The 18,235-nt window shown below is 35.2% G+C and overlaps 1 protein-coding gene across 1 annotated transcript in view; it reads left to right on the top strand.

The window, feature by feature from the left end:
• The window catches only part of SLIT3 (slit guidance ligand 3), a 490,388-nt gene that overhangs the window by 368,600 nt on the left and 103,553 nt on the right, over window positions 1–18,235 (top strand). The window contains exons 17-20 of the mRNA XM_034406116.3: window positions 3,370–3,513; window positions 4,479–4,622; window positions 8,209–8,372; window positions 11,411–11,543. Of these exons, the coding sequence (XP_034262007.2) occupies window positions 3,370–3,513; window positions 4,479–4,622; window positions 8,209–8,372; window positions 11,411–11,543 (585 nt within the window). The remainder of the gene's footprint in view (window positions 1–3,369; window positions 3,514–4,478; window positions 4,623–8,208; window positions 8,373–11,410; window positions 11,544–18,235) is intronic.

The following is an 18,235-nucleotide window of genomic DNA, read 5'->3' as shown; positions in this document are numbered from 1 at the left end:
GCCTAATTTTTAAAGTGTTTTTAAGTGTTTTGTTTATTGTTTTTAATTAATGGGGCCAAATTTATATATGTATATTTTAACTGTATTTTAATATTTGTACTTGATGTTTTTACTTGGCTGTTCACCGCCCTGAGTCCTCAGGGAGAAGGGCGGTATACAAATTCAAAATAAAATAAAAAAATAAATAAAATTTAGAAAATGACCTTGTAGTCTACAGGAGCAAAGATGCATGAATTTTGATGCAATTTTGAAGTTCGACAGTCAATGGATTTCCCAGATTACATTTAATCTGAATAGAAGACTTTTTCTCTCTCAGTAATAGAAGCTGATTAGGAGTTGTGTGTGTGTGTGTGTGTGTGTGTGTGTGTGTGTGTGTGTGTGTGTGTGTGTCTACCTTTTTGCTTTGAATTCAGAATAATCTTCCTTTAAGGTAAATGTGACCATTCACACTATATACTTGCATACATCTCTTTCTCTGAAAGTGATTCAGAGAAAACATGTTCATGTTTTCGAAAGGCTAAGACAAACATAACCTTTGGGGACATTTATTCTTAGACAAAAAGGCAGTATAATTGTAAAAGCAACTCTTATATTCTTAGGATTCAGAAAGGGATGCTTAAGTTCATTGTTCATTGGATAATAGTTCAGCACCAAATGATTAAAAAAAAAAGATAAAATTCTTCCTGAGCTGTTGCTGACATTAAACATAAAGGCTAATCTGATATGGTTGCCAATGAAATGCATGAAGTCATTTTAAAAGAGTTCACATGATTATGCTTTGTGCTTTATTGTTACTGCTGCTTTATTATATTCCACTCAGACAGCAAGAAAGGTGATGTCACAGGCTATACAATCAGGCTGCCTCGGCTGTTCAGAAAACAGACAATAGACTACCAGTTTCTCATACAAGCCTAATCTCAGCCTTCCAAATTAGTTTTGCCCAGTGATGACTACAGGTAGTCCTCAACTTGCAACAATTCACTTAGTGACCATTCAAAGATACAACGGCAGTGAACCAACCCGTGACCATTTTTCACACTTATGACCATTGTAGCATCCCCATGGGCATGTGAGTTACATTCGGATGCTTGACAACTGACTCACATTTATGACAGTTGCACTGCCTTGGGGGTCATGTGATCATCTTTTGCGACCTTCTGATCAGCAAAGTCAATGGGAAAGCCAGATTCACTTAACAGTTGAGTTACTAACTTAACAACTTGTAGTGATTCACTTAACAACGGTGGCAAGAAAAGTTGTAAAATGGGGTGAAACACACTTAACAGATGTCTTACTTAGCAACAGAAATGTTGGGCTCAATTGTGGTTGTAAGTCGAGGACAACCTGTATTACAACAAACAGATTTTATAAAGCATATGAACCAGAATTATCCTGCTTGGAGAGTGGTTCTTTCTTCAGTTTATAATCTCATATTTTAAACATCCCAGTGTCTTGTCTCATGTATTTTCAATAAGCTTCCTTAGTAAAGTTTTCTTTCTGAAACCAAACTTTGTAAAAATAACACAAAATCAGGCATCAGTTGTTTCTATAGACTAAAACCACTCTGACACATGGTTTTACATAATTTTTGTGCATTTTTACTGTTACATATTTTCTAGTGCAGGGTGTCCAACTCAATTTCATTGAGGTCCGCATCAGGGGGTGGGGGGTAGGGTGCTGTGGGGTGGTCCATTTGCTCTGCCAGAGAAAACGGGTTCCTGAGCTACCTTTCCGGCTGTAACAGCCTCCTGCAACCCTCTACCACGCAGCACTCCCAAGCTCTGTTTTTGCTGGCAGAGGCACTGCAGGCCGGTTCTTCGCTATTTCCAGGGAGGCCCCGTGGGCCAGATCTAAATACCCCACAGGCCGGATCTGGCCCACAGGCTTTGAGTTTGATACCCCTGTTCTACTGCATTGTTTTAACTGTAAAATAATAAAAATAATGCTTTAAAATATTGCTATAAAAATTATTTATTTAATTCATCAAATTTCTAGACCGTCGAGTCTTCTGCATTGGTAGTAATAATGTCTACAATATAACAAAAAAATTAAAAACACTATTGGATTTAAATATAAATAATAATATAAATTAGTTGTCAATAGCTATTAGCACTAGTAAGTGATGTAGCCTGTTCATCTTTAAACAGAATAAATCTCTCCTTTAATCATGATAACATAATTTCCTCTTGAGTAGAATTACTTCATAAATGATTGATAAATGAAGTAATGCAAGCTAATTTCTCTGAAGCCTATTAAATGGAATAGAATGTTCTGGGAATGCAAAAAATGAAACAAATATAATAAAAGGTTCCTAAGTATAATTTACAGAATAGCAGATAAAACTAGGGTTTAAAATGTTAATGGATTTTATGGGTTTCCTATCTGCAATCAAATTTCTGGTTTCCTGGTGCAAGTATGTAGCATTTTAAAATAAAAGCAGATGTCCTAAAGATACTTAAATGAGAACAGGTTGGATGCTCTGCTGGCACAGTGATGCCACATGTTGCATTTGTTCTGAAACTGATATGCTAGAAATCACTGGAAGAATGGGCAGTAATGTGATTATCTTTTTTTAAAAAATGAAATATTCAGAAGTGTGGCATGAATTCAACATGAATAACAATTCTGAAGCAGAAAATACCACTGCCATACTAAAAAAAAAAAATCCCAATAAATCTTTTCGGTTTTAGCCAACTGGTTTTTTTTTTCCTCTGGTCTACCAATTATTTTCCAACTTAATGAGTGAGCATGTACTTTTGAATTTCTTTCAGAGAAGAAAATTTTAGAGAAATTCTCTTAAGTAGAATATGACATTTCTTTATGTTAGGCAAATGTGTGGAAGTAATATTATCTCTAAGCAATTCAAATGCCTCATTTTGTTCCTTGTACTATCTTTTCTTCAACCAAATGTAGCCTTGCTTTGTTTTCTACCCTTCAATTAAATCACACAGAAGACCTTATAAGGAAACTTCACCCCATGGGGCTTTTCAGATTAAGAAGTGTCGGCAGACATGGAGGCTGCAGAGTGATGGAAAGTTGTGTAACTAACACTAGCAGCAATTCAGTAGCAGTTCCATCAGTAAAAGAGGCTCAAAAAAACCACCAGGAGAAATTGGAAAGAAATCCTCAAAGAAAAAAAACTTCCCTGAGAAAGAAGAACTAGATCACAGAAGCCTCTTTCCTGTTGGAAAGAAAGTGAAATATTGCAATTCAGATTTCAGCATAGCCTGGAAATTAAATTGGTTCCATTCTTTTAGCTTTGTTTCAGTTATTGTTCACCCCTTTGTTGCCAGTGCAAACATGCTTGCATTTATCTTACACAAAACATATGTTAAATAATGCTGCCTGTGAATCTGTTTCCTCTTACAGAAATTTAAGTAATAACAAGATCAAAGAGATCCGTGAAGGCACTTTTGATGGGGCAGCGGGAGTGCAGGAACTGATGTTGACAGGGAATCAGCTGGAATCTGTGCACGGACGAATGTTTAAAGGTCTCACAGGACTCAAGACACTGTATGTATAAAGTCTGTTTGCTCTTTTAGATGTGGAGGAGAGAGAAGCAAAGGAATACTGCCTGTTGTGAATGTACAGTAATAGATGTGATGTCAGGAAAATGATTGGGAATGACTAGGAAAGTATTACATATCATCAATTTTCCCAAATCAGTTGAATGGATTGTTGAAACTGTTGTAATTATTTCCTGGGTTGAATTTCTGACAGTCTTGAATATCACCTATTGGCACAAATGAAAGTACCTCTGTTTGTTTCCAGACTGCCCTTTTCTTCAGAAGTATTTAAAAAAAAAAAAAAACTTGGATCAATTGTTCAATGCATTCAATAGATGCTGTGATTTTCAGTGGCCGACAAAAATGGGGAGAAAAAAGAAAGTAAAAAATGAACAAAACCAAACATAAAGCATATCGTTAACACAAAGATTGTATATTAAGTATAGTTCATGTTCATATATGAATTGGGAATGTCTAGCTAAACTTGCTGATGTTGAAAAGCAAAGCAGACTTAGTTCTATTTCCTTGGAAAAGAGATCACCAGAAATCATAGGGCTGAAGGATAGATTGGGAAGTCAAAATACATTCCACAAAACAGCAGTGGATGATCGCTTCCATATTGCTATGTAATAGTGCACAGGAAAGATTTTCTTCTGCAGATTCATTAAACTATGTAGGATAGGTTGAGAAAAACTTAAAGGAAGGGTTCATGTTTAATTACTCTCAATTTAATAATTTCAGAATTATTCTTGAATCCTACCTTATATTTGAGTGAAAATAGAAGTCCTCCATGTATTTCCAAATCAACCTATTTTACTTTGTCCAAGAGATCTGGATAGCTGGCCAATTCTTAAGCAGCCCATGCTTCTTTTGATCACCTTTTTTCACAAAATAATTCCCTTTTTGTGTTTTTCCCTGCTCCCTCTGTAACATAAATTCAGTAACTCTAATTTTATCTTTGAATCTTTTCAGGATGCTCAGGAACAACATGATCAGTTGTGTAAACAATGACACATTTACAGGACTGAGCTCAGTAAGGTTACTCTCGCTGTATGACAATCGCATTACTACCATAACTCCAGGAGCCTTCAGTACGCTTGTTTCTTTATCTACAATGTAAGTCAGCTGTTATCACTTAAGATATTGCATTTACTTTACTGTCACTGCTTTCATTTAATTATGTGAACCTCCCCAAAAATTGGAATAATCCTGGAGAATATTCCAGAGCTTCATGCTTGTTGCCTTAATAATTTTCAAAGTAAAGGGAGATTTTAACTGGTAATTAGTATTCTTGTTCTCATGTTGCAGCTACGAGGCCTAATAGGGAGAAGAAGTGTTTAAAACTCTGTGAGAAGCGGTGTTTCTCACACTTGGCAACTTTGAAATGTGTGGACTTCCAACTCTCAGAAATCCCTAGCCAACATGAATTCTGGGAATTGAACTCCACACATCTTAAAGTTGTCAAATTTGAAAACCTCTGCCAATGGAGATTTTTAGTCATTCAGGTCAAAGGTGAAAAAGCACCTTTGGAACATTTGTTTTAAAGGGTATCCTAGAAGAGACAATGTCTAAACTGGATGAGATGGTGAAAGCTTCATAGTTCAAGTATTATTAATTATTAGAGCTGTTGCATTTTGGGGTGGATAGTCTCTTGGAATTAAGATTAAGGATCCTGGTTTATAAAATGATGAATAAATGCCCTCATTTCTATTTGTGAAGATTTCTTTTTCAAATATATCCAAAAAGGTATTTGTTTTATTTTATTCTGGTTTGTATGGTTTGGTTTGGTTTGGTTTGGTTTGGTTTGGTTTGGTTTGGTTTATTAATTTATTTTATTTGACATTCCATCTTACAACAGGGTAGTTCTGCGAGGCTCACAGTTACATATGTAGTTAAAACATAAGAATACATTAAAACCAAGGACACATGGAGAAGGGGAGGAGGTGGGATCTGTTATTACTCAATCAAACACCTCCATTGCGCTGTTTTCCAACTGGGGCTCCAAGCCAACTGGCACAGCCACATCTTTAGGCCCTTACGAAAAGATAGGATTGGGGCCAACCTTACATTGGGTGACAAGATGTTCCAGAAGGCAGGCACAACAGCAGAGAAGGCCCTACTCCTAGATCACATCAGCTGGAATAATCAGGCTGATGGGACCTGAAGCATGCCTCCTTTGCTGGCACAAGGTGTATGGGCCACCCAGTGCGGTGAAATGGTCCTTCAAGTAACCTATGATCATCACCCTGTTCAGCATTCCCGCTTTCCCCTAACAAATATAATGGGAATTACTGTTACAATCCAGCAGGTGCTTATGCTAGTGGCTAGTGTATTGTAAGCCTATTGTAAGAGCTCTGCGCTTGCTCCTTGGTGTGGCTGAAAAAAGAGATATTCACTGAGGCCTGATCCTTGATAGATTGAGCAAAATTGTTTTATGGGACAAATCAGTTTTCCTGGCTCACAGCAATAGTATAAATGTTCCATTACAAGCATCATTTGAATTTTAATTTCATGACTCAGATCCTTCAGGCCTTTTACTAATCTCTCTACCACAGATCCAATGGCTTTTGTTCTGGTTTACTTTTTCTGTGTGTATTAAGAGTCTTTGAAGTGTTCTATTTGTATGCCTTATCATTATTTACTTTAATTGCCACTTAAGTATTCTCACATTTCTTTCCAATTTTTAACTTGGCAAAACCTGTATTTATTTTCCCTGCCCTTCTAGACTTTTAAAGTTACTCCCTTCATTTGGTTTTTAGACAGACCTTGTATCCTATGCCACAATCATTAAAAACAGCTAAGTAATTACAATCCCAACAATGACAATTGCAGAAGGAAGAATAGACACCTTTAATATTTTTTCCTGGTTTGGTTAGACTAAAGCAAAGTGGATAGTGATGGTTTGGTTTTGAGATATCCATGGCATTTTGTTCATGTCAAACAATGTGCAAATATGTGTGCGTGTGTGCTTTATACCATACATATGAAGAGTCACTGAAAATTGTAGTGTGAACATGAATAATGTTAGGTTTCTTTTTTTTCAAATTTAATCACAGATATAAATGCAAGTATGCCATTTATACCAAAGAATTGTCATCTGAGCTGGATTGCAATAGTTAACCTTTGTTTTGGGAGGGAGAGGATTCCTTTTACCTCAAACATAATTACAATTAATTAGCTACTTCATTTCTTTACGTCTCGTGATATTTCCGTGACTATTATGAGAGAAACTCTTGATCTACGTGCTTAGATACAGCAAGATATTTTTTAAAAAATAATGCTACATCTTTGAGTTTTGCACAATAAAATGAATTGTTGTCTGTTCCTTTAAATCATATTGGCTGTTAGGTATTCCAGTAGCACAAAGATCAATAATTTTGCTCTGAAAAGTGGTTTAGCTTTGCCTTAATATCAATAAATTTCAATAACTATTTATTTATATGCAGCCCAAATTCCCAACTCATCTTTAGCTATTATTTTAACTGAAGTTATCTGTTTGAGGCTATGGAGCAAATTGACTAAAATATATCATGTCATACGCCTCATCTCCTTTTAGTTCATATTTCAGAATTGCTATATGCATTTCAAAATAACCAACTGAACTGCACATTACTTTAAAAATGTTATGAACAGCCCTTCCTTCCTTCCTTCCTTCCTTCCTTCCTTCCTTCCTTCCTTCCTTCCTTCCTTCCTTCCAGAGGTAAGGAACCTATGACTTTCCTGATGACAACTTAGAACTACGCTGACTTCAATCTGACCTAAGCATAGTACATAAAATTATCTGCCACAGTGTACTTCCTGTCAATGACTACTTCAGCTTCAACCACAACAATACACAAGCAAATAATAGATACAAACTCAAAGTAAACCGTTCCAAACTCAATTGCAGAAAATATGACTTCAGTAACAGAGTGGTCAATGCCTGGAATGCACTACCTGACTCTGTAGTTTATTCCCCAAACCCCAAAAACTTTAACCTTAAACTGTCTATTGTTGACCTCACCCCATTCCTAAGAGTCTGTAAGAGGCGTGCATAAGTGCACCAGCGTGCCTACAGTCCCTGTCCTAATATTCCTTTTTATTTACTCTTTTCATGTATTCAAATTATGTTTATACTTTTATACTTACGTTGCTGAATTACAGCTCCCAGCATTCCTCTGCACTGGTCCTGTTCTTGTGACTGTTCAAAATTGTAATTTAGCAACACCTGAAGGGCATTGATTTCTAATCCACTTTAGACTATTGTTGTTTGTCATAAAGAGACACTTGTGGTTATTGAAAAAAAAATCTCTTTAAAAAGATATGGCATTCACATATCAGATTGTATTCTTTGGAGCTTCTGAGATTGATCAGGCTGTCTTCATATGATGCAGAGGCAGAAACACAAAGCAAGAGCTTCTGTTTACAAGATTATTTAGCAACAGCTAACTATTTCCATTTTAAAATATATTACAGATTGAGCTAGTACATGATAAAAAACCTAATGACAACAGAATTTGTTAGCCGGGCAGATTTTTCTTTTTTATGTCTTGTTTTGAGAGAAAAAAACAAAAACAAAAAACCATGTTAGGCATGTAGCTACCATTGTAAAATTAATTTATTACCAGAGGTTTCCTACTTGAATGTCAATTAGCTTTTGAAAAATCTATGTCTTGATTTCTTCAATAGCCGACTGCATTTTTTTTCCTCATTTTTCGTCTAGTAATTTGCTATCTAATCCATTTAACTGCAACTGCCACTTAGCATGGTTGGGGAAATGGTTAAGGAAGAGAAGGATTGTCAGTGGAAATCCACGTTGCCAGAAACCCTTCTTCTTAAAGGAGATTCCAGTTCAAGATGTTGCTACGCAGGATTTCACATGTGATGGTAAGCACATTTCTAGAACATGATAATGAGATCATATTAGATCTTTCAATAGTATAAGTATGATATTTCAGACAAATATGAATGCACATACTCAGAGATGAAGCTTTTCTCCACATATAGATTAAAAGAAATTGTTTTCTCCTATAGGTCTCAGCAAGGAAAAATAGCCAGAGTATACTAGGAAGCAGGGATTTAAGTGAGTTCTCTACTTGACATTATCAGGAAGTCTAAGAATTTGGGGAATTATATTAACCATTGGCCTGCATTCAAAATCTCATTCTTGGGGAATAACCAGAGTGATTCCTTGAGTCCTATTTGGAGAAGGGCGGTATAGAAATTTAATTAATAATAAATTAATTAATTAATTGATTTGTCCATCAAGATATTCTAAGCGACCATATCAAGAAATCTTCTCCAGTCTTTCCCCAAATAGGCCTTTTAGGTCTTTCAGTATTGCACTCCTTATTGCTATAATTGAATCCACCCACTTCACTACTCATCTCTTTTTCTTATATTTCCCAGCAATTTAGACTTTGCTAAAGAGCTACTATAGGTTTTAAATACATGTGTCCAAAATTGGTTAATCTTGACATGATTGACACAATTGGAGATCTTTATATAATCACTGATTATATCAATTTACCTTGACTTATTTTTGGTATTCTTTTCTCAGATACTCAGTGTGCATTGCCAATCTCTTTTTCTTCAGCTTCTTTTAGCAATAGCACTTAGGCTTCATAGTGCTTTTACAGCCCTCTCTAAGCGGTTTTCCAGAGTCAGCATATTGCCCCCAACAATCTGAGTCTTCATTTTACCCACCTCAGAAGGATGGAAGGCTGAGTCAATCTTGAGCCGGTGAGATTTGAACTACTGAACTGCAGCTAGCAGTCAGCTGAAGTTGCCTGTAGTACTGCACTCTAACCATTGCACTACCTTGACTCATATTTTAGCAGTATCTACCTTGGCTCATGTTAGCAGTATCTTTCTATGTAGGGATTCTAATCTACATTGGATTACCCTAAGCATTATTTTAATATTGAGGATGTTGTACAGTAGTTTTCACATTCTTTTAAACCTTTCTTTGGAATTGGCATTAGGACGATCTCTTTCAATCTGTTGGCTGCTGTATTGTTCTTTAGATTTTCTGGCATAGTTTAGTTAGAACCTGTACTAATTCTTCTTCTCTTGCTTACTGTACTTTTGTACAGATTTCATCATGCCTGTAGCCTTCCAGCTTGGTCATAAAGTGAGAGTTAATCTAACTCCATTTTCTAGTGAAAAGCCTTAACATTTTTGAAATGAAAAAATTGAAACCAACATTCCAAACTCCTGCACATAAGAGTGCAAAACACAGACTTTGTTTCTACAGTATGATTTGGCTGTTGTTTATTTTAATTACTTTTCTAATGGAAATTGGAACTTTTGCCAGCATAATAAAAGACTATAGTCTGTTCATTTTATTAGACCCAGTCAAGCATTGAAGTCATTGTTCAAAACTGAAGCCAATGACCTTATAACATTGCGAGTCCTGTTCAGTTGAAACAATGAAAATAATTTTGAGAATAATCACCAAATGGCAGGTAGATAATTCTCTGGCTTGTGAAACATTAAGTTTTTTTTTTTTTTATTGGCTGCCTTTAAAGATTATTCTACAAATTTTTTCTAGGCATGTTTAGATACCACCATTTGCCTGTATCTAGTGCTTTGTGAACCCACATGCTAATTTTGGAAGAAATCCATGACTTAATAGTCTTAACTGAAAGGCTTACTTTCATAGCAGGAACTCTCTTGCTCTCCAACTGTGAGGTTTAATTTGTTTTATAAAATCTGCTTTGTACAAATGAACACCCATGTTTCAGCTATTAGGTATTTTTATGCACATGCACGTGGATCTCCAGTTCCTGGTGAAAGCATAGCTGATCTTGTTGCTTGATGCTCATTATGCTTGTTAAAAACAACAAGACTCATGATTTAAAAAATTAAGGAACGCATCGTATTAATATTGAAAGTCTGGCATGTTGAATAAATTGTTCACCATGTCAGGAAACAAATGGATGTTTTTCAGAGGTTTTTTTTTTTTAGAGGATAAACATGGCAAATGTTTTAAAATGATTCAGATCTGTACATTAGTCAGTAAACTACAGCACCAAGTAAATGATCTATCATAAATGCATTTTCTCTTTGGTCAGCTTAAATATAGTATTTTTTTTCCAACATAGTCAAATATAGTATTTTGCTATCAGTTGCAGGATGACAGCGATTGTGCCTATGATTTCATGGGTGGAAGTAAATAAATATTGAAAATTAAAATGACCCAAACCCCAAATTGATCTCATGCAGGAACACAAAATATTTTATTTTTAAAGACTTTAAAGATTTAATTTAAAAATATTGTTGTTTTTTAATGCAAATTTAGAGGGATTCAGTGGGTGCAATTTTGGGAGGCTCATGGTCACCTATCTGCTGATTTAACTTTTGAGGGGTAAATCAATTATCCTTAGCAATAATATAAATGAAACAGCAATACAAAGAGTTTATGCTGGTTTATGAAGCAGAGCTCATATGGTTGGATCATTTAGTTAATTTTATTTTCATATAGAGACCCAGTTTGATGTAGTAATTAAGGGAAAAGGCTAGAAACCAAGAGACTGTGAGTTCTAGTCCTGCCTTTAGTCTCTGAGAATCAGACACAATTGAAAAGAAGAAGAAAAAATAGTCATTTTTTTTTCCTCATGGAAACAATTTTTATTTCCTAAAGGCCTTGATCTGTCTCCCTACCCATCTATATAAGCACACAGACAAACCCAAGTTTACTCCAAATTAAAATGTTTATAACTAAATACATATTATCAGTATTGACACTGGAATTAGAACAATCTAAAGCAAAGGACAATAATGTAGCGTGTTAATGATGATTTGTAGATAGTGGTTGTACTAGATTTACATGAGAGCTAATGCGTTAGAAATGAATTTTCTCAATTTTATCCCATCTGTATTTATTAACATTATTTCCTTCTACTTTCTCTACTTTTGTGTAGGCAACACTGAAAACAGCTGTCATTTTTCTCCCCGTTGTCCAGACCAATGCACCTGTGTGGACTCTGTAGTTCGCTGCAGTAATAAAGGGTTGCAGCTCCTCCCAAAAGGGGTCCCCAAAGATGTGACTGAGCTGTAAGTCATGTTGTCACAACATGTAAAATTGTATGTAAGAAGAATTGTAAGAAGTGATCAGTTTCAATTACTAGTTTACAAAAAATGTTTTTCTTTCAAATCAGAATACTGAAGCGCACCATTTTAAACCAAATGCAAACTAATAGCAGGACTAAGTCAGTGCCTGAAGCAATGACATAGGTTAACATATAGAGATTCTGTTGCCTCAATCTGTTTCTACAGAGATATTGCACCCTAGTAGAGAGATAGTAGCAATTTATGCAAAATTCTAATCTATATAGTTCAAAAAATAAGTCATAAAAATGGAAGAGGAAATTTATAGGACAAAAATTTAATTTAATTAATTTAATTTAATTTAATTAATCATATTTCTATGCTAGCCATCTCCCAAGGGACTCTGGGACCCAACACCCAAACCCAATGATAAACAAACAGAATGAGTTTCCCCAGAACATCATTTTTATTATATATAAAATTGTATTAATAATACAATCACAAGCAGTTTATAAATTTCTACAATAGGATCATGGTTAAAATACTGTTTGTAATTCTGATCACAGTATGGTAAAACAGTGAAAATGCAGAAAAGGACAAATAAAAAGATCAACAGGTAAAATTAACCCTCATTAGTGGGTTGGCTTTTTAGCTTATAAAAAAAAAGATTAAATTTGTGGGGAAGAGAATATGATAGAAGACATGAATGTTTTTTTTTTCTTTCAAAAGATTAAACCACATGGTCATCTAACAAAATGAATGGTTGATCAAAAATCCTATTCACACTGTGGAAGAGTTAATTTCTGGATTTACAACCATATGTGACAATGGTGACAACAGGAATATATTTGAAAGGGGATTATGCAGATTTAAGGTTGATAAGGCTCTTGATGGTTACCATTGTATTTGTCTGGGGGTTATGTGTCTGTGACTAAGGAATAATGGTAGTACATTTATAACTATCAACTAGAAACATGAGTGAGAATAAACTCCTGTTTGTGGGTTTTCCACTGGCATCTAGTTGGAATAGAAAGCTGAAGTAGATTGTGCTTTGATCTGATCCACCAGCCTTTACAATTTTCAGTTCCTTTCAGTCACTGAAGGATGGATTATTTGATTGCAATCTAGGAAAACCGATATGAATGTAAAATATATGTGCAAAACAGTGACACTTTTTACTTTCATGGAATAGTTAAAAGGGGCTAATATAATAGATATTCATCAGATTAAATTGTGAATTATATGTGCAACAGGAAGGGATGGCTTCTCATTTGCTTCTAATGTTATTTTTTATACAAAGAAAATACAAAATAAATTTGATTGGGCTATCAAATCTGGGTTTCATTAACTTTGCAACCCATTAATGGAAACAAAGACATGTAAATAGGATAAATTCTTTGCTGGAGAATGCTGTTTGCCCCAGCACCAACTTTATATTAGCTAAATGCTAATATGTGGTTATATGTTTGGATTTTTTCTAAGCTCTATGTAAAGCTGGCAATAAGAGTTGGAATTTGTCACATCTAGCTTTATCATGTAATTGTAGTATAGAACATTATAATATTTTGAAAATGGGGCTCTGATATTCAACATATGAAACTGTAATTGATTTTCACAGTTAAATATGTGTATATTGAATGGTATTTCATCTATAGTCTATATAATTTGTGTGTGTGTGCTTTGGGGGAGATGCTTCTTTAATTTCGTTCCAAGGACTATCAGAGTTACAGCAGCCATCTCAAATTAGTTTTTTTTCTCATTAATAAAATAAAAGGAAAAATAAAACAGCGCCACTATTCCTTTCTCCATTGAAGAAATTGGATTTCCCATATTAGATTAATTGGTAGACAGGAACAAAATGCCTTATAATAGCCTGAAATGTTTCCTCAAGAAAAAATAATATACTGTACAAAAACAGTAATATGGAAGGTCCTTATGCCAATTCATTATTGTATTTTAAGACCACTTAATAAAGTTCCTTTGATAAATTACCAAAATGCTAAATGCAAAGAATGCCAATTACAGTTAAACTAACTGTAATTTATTTATAATTGTCAGTTTGCTTCTTCATTTTTTTCCCTTGCCTCCCCTTGGTAACTTTGGTCTTCACAGATTTTGGTAAATGTTTTTCCTGTTTAAAAATCTATGTATCAAACAATGTTCAGGATCTTTTAAAGCCTACTAAAGCTCTGTGGTACCTCCCTCCATCTCCATCTTCAATTTACAAATATGTGAATTAGAGTAACCTTATTCCTCAATTACACAATAACATTTATCTCTGTGATACTCTTCTTGTAAGTAGTATTTTAGATTGCACCCAAGCATGATGAATGGGTGTGGTTATCAAGTTATAAATCATGGTTATAAGTCAAAAGCCAAAAGAAATGTGAAAAGCAGTATTTCTGGTTAAATAAATGTGAATGTATAAACATGCAAAGATAATATACTGTAATCTGTGGCTGATTGATCCTAGCAGATTTCAATAATAAGGGAATCTGCTAGTTAGGAAATCAATTGCTTTGGTTTAATCATCATTTTTGGAGTGTAGATAAGCAAAAATCCAAAACCAGTAGTGTGTTTCATGCTAGTTTGTTGTTCCTGCTGTTGTTCTTTTTGGAACCTAAATGTTGAAAACTATCATTTATTTTTTATTTATTTTATTTATTTATTTGTCAAGAATGTATTAGGTAATATATATAAATATAAGCATGGATTGGATACATAAAATAGATACAAATAGATGAAGCATTAGGACAGGGACAGTAGGCAAGCTGGTGCTCTTATGCATGTCCCTTACAGACCTCTTAGGAATGGGGTGAGGTCAACAGTAGACAGTCTTAGGTTAAAATTTGGGGGGTTTGGAGATGAAACCACAGAGTCGGATAGTGCATTCCAGGAATTGACCACTCTGTTGGTGAAGTCATATTTTCTGCAATCAAGTTTGGAGCGGTTCACTTTAAGTTTGTATCTATTGTGTGCTCGTGTATTGTTGTGGTTGAAGCTGAAGTAGTCATTGACAGGTAGGACATTGTAGCAGATAATTTTATGAGCTACACTTAGGTCATACCGAAGGCGGTGTAGTTCTAAGTTTCCTAAGGCCAGAATTTCAAGTCTATCATATCCTTATGTTAATGAATGCTGTTAAGAAAATGAAGCAATATTGTAATATCCTCAAGAGTTAATTCAGGGAGACAAGTACAGTTAAATATTCATGGAGCATCACAGTCTTCAGAATATGAGCTTAGATCCTACCCTCCCCATTAACTTTTCCCAGATCTATTCTGGTATTCCTAAAAGAGTCAAGAGCGGGTGATTTTGACATCTGGTGTTGTTTTGTTCTCTGTCATCCATAGAACCTTTAATTTGTAAAGAAATTTGAGTGCCTGGCTTTTTGTTGCTATTACACTGAGCATTGATGTTCTGTTGCTTTACTTATTTGATCAGTCAGATATGAGTGTATCTGATGGTGTCTATTTACAAATGAACCAGTCTGAAATGATTTTTTTTTTTGCTCCGCCCCACCCCCACCACCCCACTACGGCATTGCAATTAGTGATTGATTGGTTGCAGCACTTGCTAGAGAAGATTTGGGAGCACTGAACTTACAGGTTGTAGAGCAAGAAGGTCTGTTGCATGAGTAGTGTTTGATGATTCCTAAAGATGGAAGCCCAAAATCAGAACTCTACTGTACATTTCAGGTGCATTTTCTTTTTTTTTTTTCCATAGCAAAAGTTGTGCATAGAACCAATACGTTCAAACTTTTTTCTTTAACATGCAATTTGTTTCATTGATTCATGCATATATTACACATAACACTCAGTATTTATTTCTGCATTGGAACACTTCTGTTTCAATACCACGATGATTAATTTATTAAGAAACTAACTTTTGTCTGTTTTTCTTGGTGCTGTCAACTGCAGCACCTTTGCTTGGCACTGCAGATCACCATGATCTTATAATAATGTCCTTGTAATATAATTGTCCTTTTGCTAATTTCTGAGAACAGCCTACATTTAGGAGTCATGAAAAGTGATGGAATTTTTCAAAAATTCCAGATTCAAAATGGTGTAGCAATTAATACTGCTGAAATTGACAATTTTTTTTGATTCTGTATAATCAGATGTAACTATTTTTGTGTTTGCTTACAGTTATCAAAGAGTGGCTGTCAGGAAAACAGTATTAAATTGAGATGATTCATAACTATGTGTTTCATTTTGCAGCACAAGTTTGTTGTCATACTGATATTTTAAATGAATACAGGGTATGTCCAAAGATAATGCAAGTACTGATGTGACTGAGATGCTCCAACCTTCACTGATGTTTCTGGCAGCTTGCTTTAAAGGCATCTCTGTCCAGAATAATGCATCCATGTGTCATTTATGTACATGTGTCATTTGTGTACATATTCTAAATAGAGTTGTGATTTCCAAGTAATACTCAAACCAAATCTTGCCAACAAGGCAAAATGAAGGACTATGTGTGCTTCGTTCCACAAATGCCACTTCTATATTTACTGTAATATACAATTCTTGAAGTAACAATAACAGAGTGGGAAGGGACCTTGGAGGTCATCTAATCCAACCAACCCTGCTCACACAAGAGACCTATACAAGGGATTCGAAACACTGACCTTTCTGATTGTTAAGCTCAGCGTTTTAGTCACTGAGCCACTTAGGGAGCCGCCATTCTGATCTCTTCTACTCTTATTTGTCATAGTAACCCTTGAGATGCTCAGAGGATGATATTTGAAAGATTTCCTTGTGCATCTTATGTGTCTTTCTCCCTAACTGATTTGTTCTGTTATCTGGTAAAATTCTAGTAATAAAAGGAAGGATTTCTTTAGTAGCATTTTAATTAATGTTATGGAACCTTATATTTATAAATTCCAATTTTCAATGGGAAAATTACACACGTTGTGTAATAAAAATATCCAGATAAAATGCTTTTTATTAAACCATAACTGTCCACCTTTATAGATTTCATTTTAATTGAAAACAAAACCTGCCTTACATCTAACAGAAATTTAGACTATTAGAACTATTGAGAGTTCCAAAATATCCATATAAAAGGAAATATTTTATTGTAAGAGGTCCTTCACATTACACTGAAATGGATATACAGACAGATGGAAAATTTCATTCCCCAAAGGGAAGAGAATTCCAGCATAGAAAAATGCTGAACATATTGCTCATTTTTCAGTAATAAGAAATTGAAAATAAATTTCTGTGCCATTAGTCAATATAGAAGACCCATTCGCTATAATCGTATCTTTATAACTTGTATCTTGAATTATATTCTAAAAATGTTAATTTACTTCTTCCTTAGGGTCATTGGTCGAGTTTATGAGTGAATTTAAGTATCAGGAATTCATGATTTGAAATATAATCTCTTGTGAAAGACTACAACTGTGTGTTATCTGGTGTGCTACATAGAACTGACAGGGGCACCATAGGATATTTTACTAATAAACAGAATTGTTGGTGAATTTGCAACACATCACACAGTTTGGGAACTTCTAGGGGTGCCATGAAAAAATTAATGAGACATTAAGGACTCTGTGAAACAGGAATGTTTGAGAACCTCTGGTGCATCTAGATCTATTGTGGGTAATTCTCAGAGTTATAATGCAAGGTCACATCTTGCAATTGACAAGCAAGGTTTTGGGGTTCTTTTATTAGCCAAATAGGAAATCTAGCCCTTCAGATGTTAACTAGATAACAAATCAATATATTTTGCATGCTGAGTATTTTCTGCATGCAGGGCTTCAGGTACTAGGCCCTGGAAAACCTAAAGCTAAACAACATCCTCTGGATTCAGGCTTTATCAGATTTGCGACATAAAATACTCTTTGATTACTTGTGGTTAGAGAGCACAAGGTAGCTTTCCATGCATTGATAAGATCCAGCATGCCAGCTTATGATACACCCTAGAAACTTTTGATAATGCACTATCACAGTTGCTGATTTGGCATGTTGTACCATCAGTTGATGCTGTAAAGCAATGATGGCTAACCTTTTTGCCATCGCGTGCCAGGAGAGGGGGGAGGGTCACACGCGCGCATGCCCACTGATAATTCTATGTGCCCTGCCCTGCGCATGTGCGCGCAACCCTCCTCCCCCCCCCGCTCCTGGCATGTGATGGTAGGCCAGTTTTTCTTTCTTAGAAAAGAAAGAAAAAGAAAGTTTTTCTTTTCTCCCTATTTATCTGGGAAGGGTGAAAACAGCCTTTCTCACTCCCTCGGAGGCCCTCCAGAGGCCTGAAACAGCCCATTTCCCAACTCCCGGTGGGACAGGAAGTGACGTATTTTGCTCTCCCCAGTCTCCAGATCCTCTCTAGGAGTCTCTAGGAGCCTCTCTAGGAATCTCTAGATTCCTAGAGAGGTTCGCCATCATGGCTGTATAGTATCAGTAATTATTGCCCAATGCATCAAAGCCACAATACTAGGTAGCATTTATGGTGAAGCTATGTCAGTTCCTTGACTTTTTATCAGTTTCTAGACTAGCATAGTTAACTCATATTCTGGAATTACTATATTAACAGTACAGTACTAAGTATAGTACAGTACAATAATGTGCTAAGGAAGTTATATTTTTCTTTCCTTCGAGCACTTCATATCTGTCCCAAAATATTGATCCTGTTAGTGATTCAATTTACATCTTAAGACAAAGATATTCTACCTTTATGTCAAAGTGTTGTAT

The sequence above is a fragment of the Pantherophis guttatus genome, chromosome 2 (assembly GCF_059756535.1).
Source record: "Pantherophis guttatus breed Tessera chromosome 2, ASM5975653v1, whole genome shotgun sequence".
In the NCBI taxonomy this organism is placed as follows: Eukaryota; Metazoa; Chordata; class Lepidosauria; order Squamata; family Colubridae; genus Pantherophis; species Pantherophis guttatus.
Note: the sequence above shows the minus strand (reverse complement) of the source record. Positions and strands in the feature narration are given on the sequence as shown.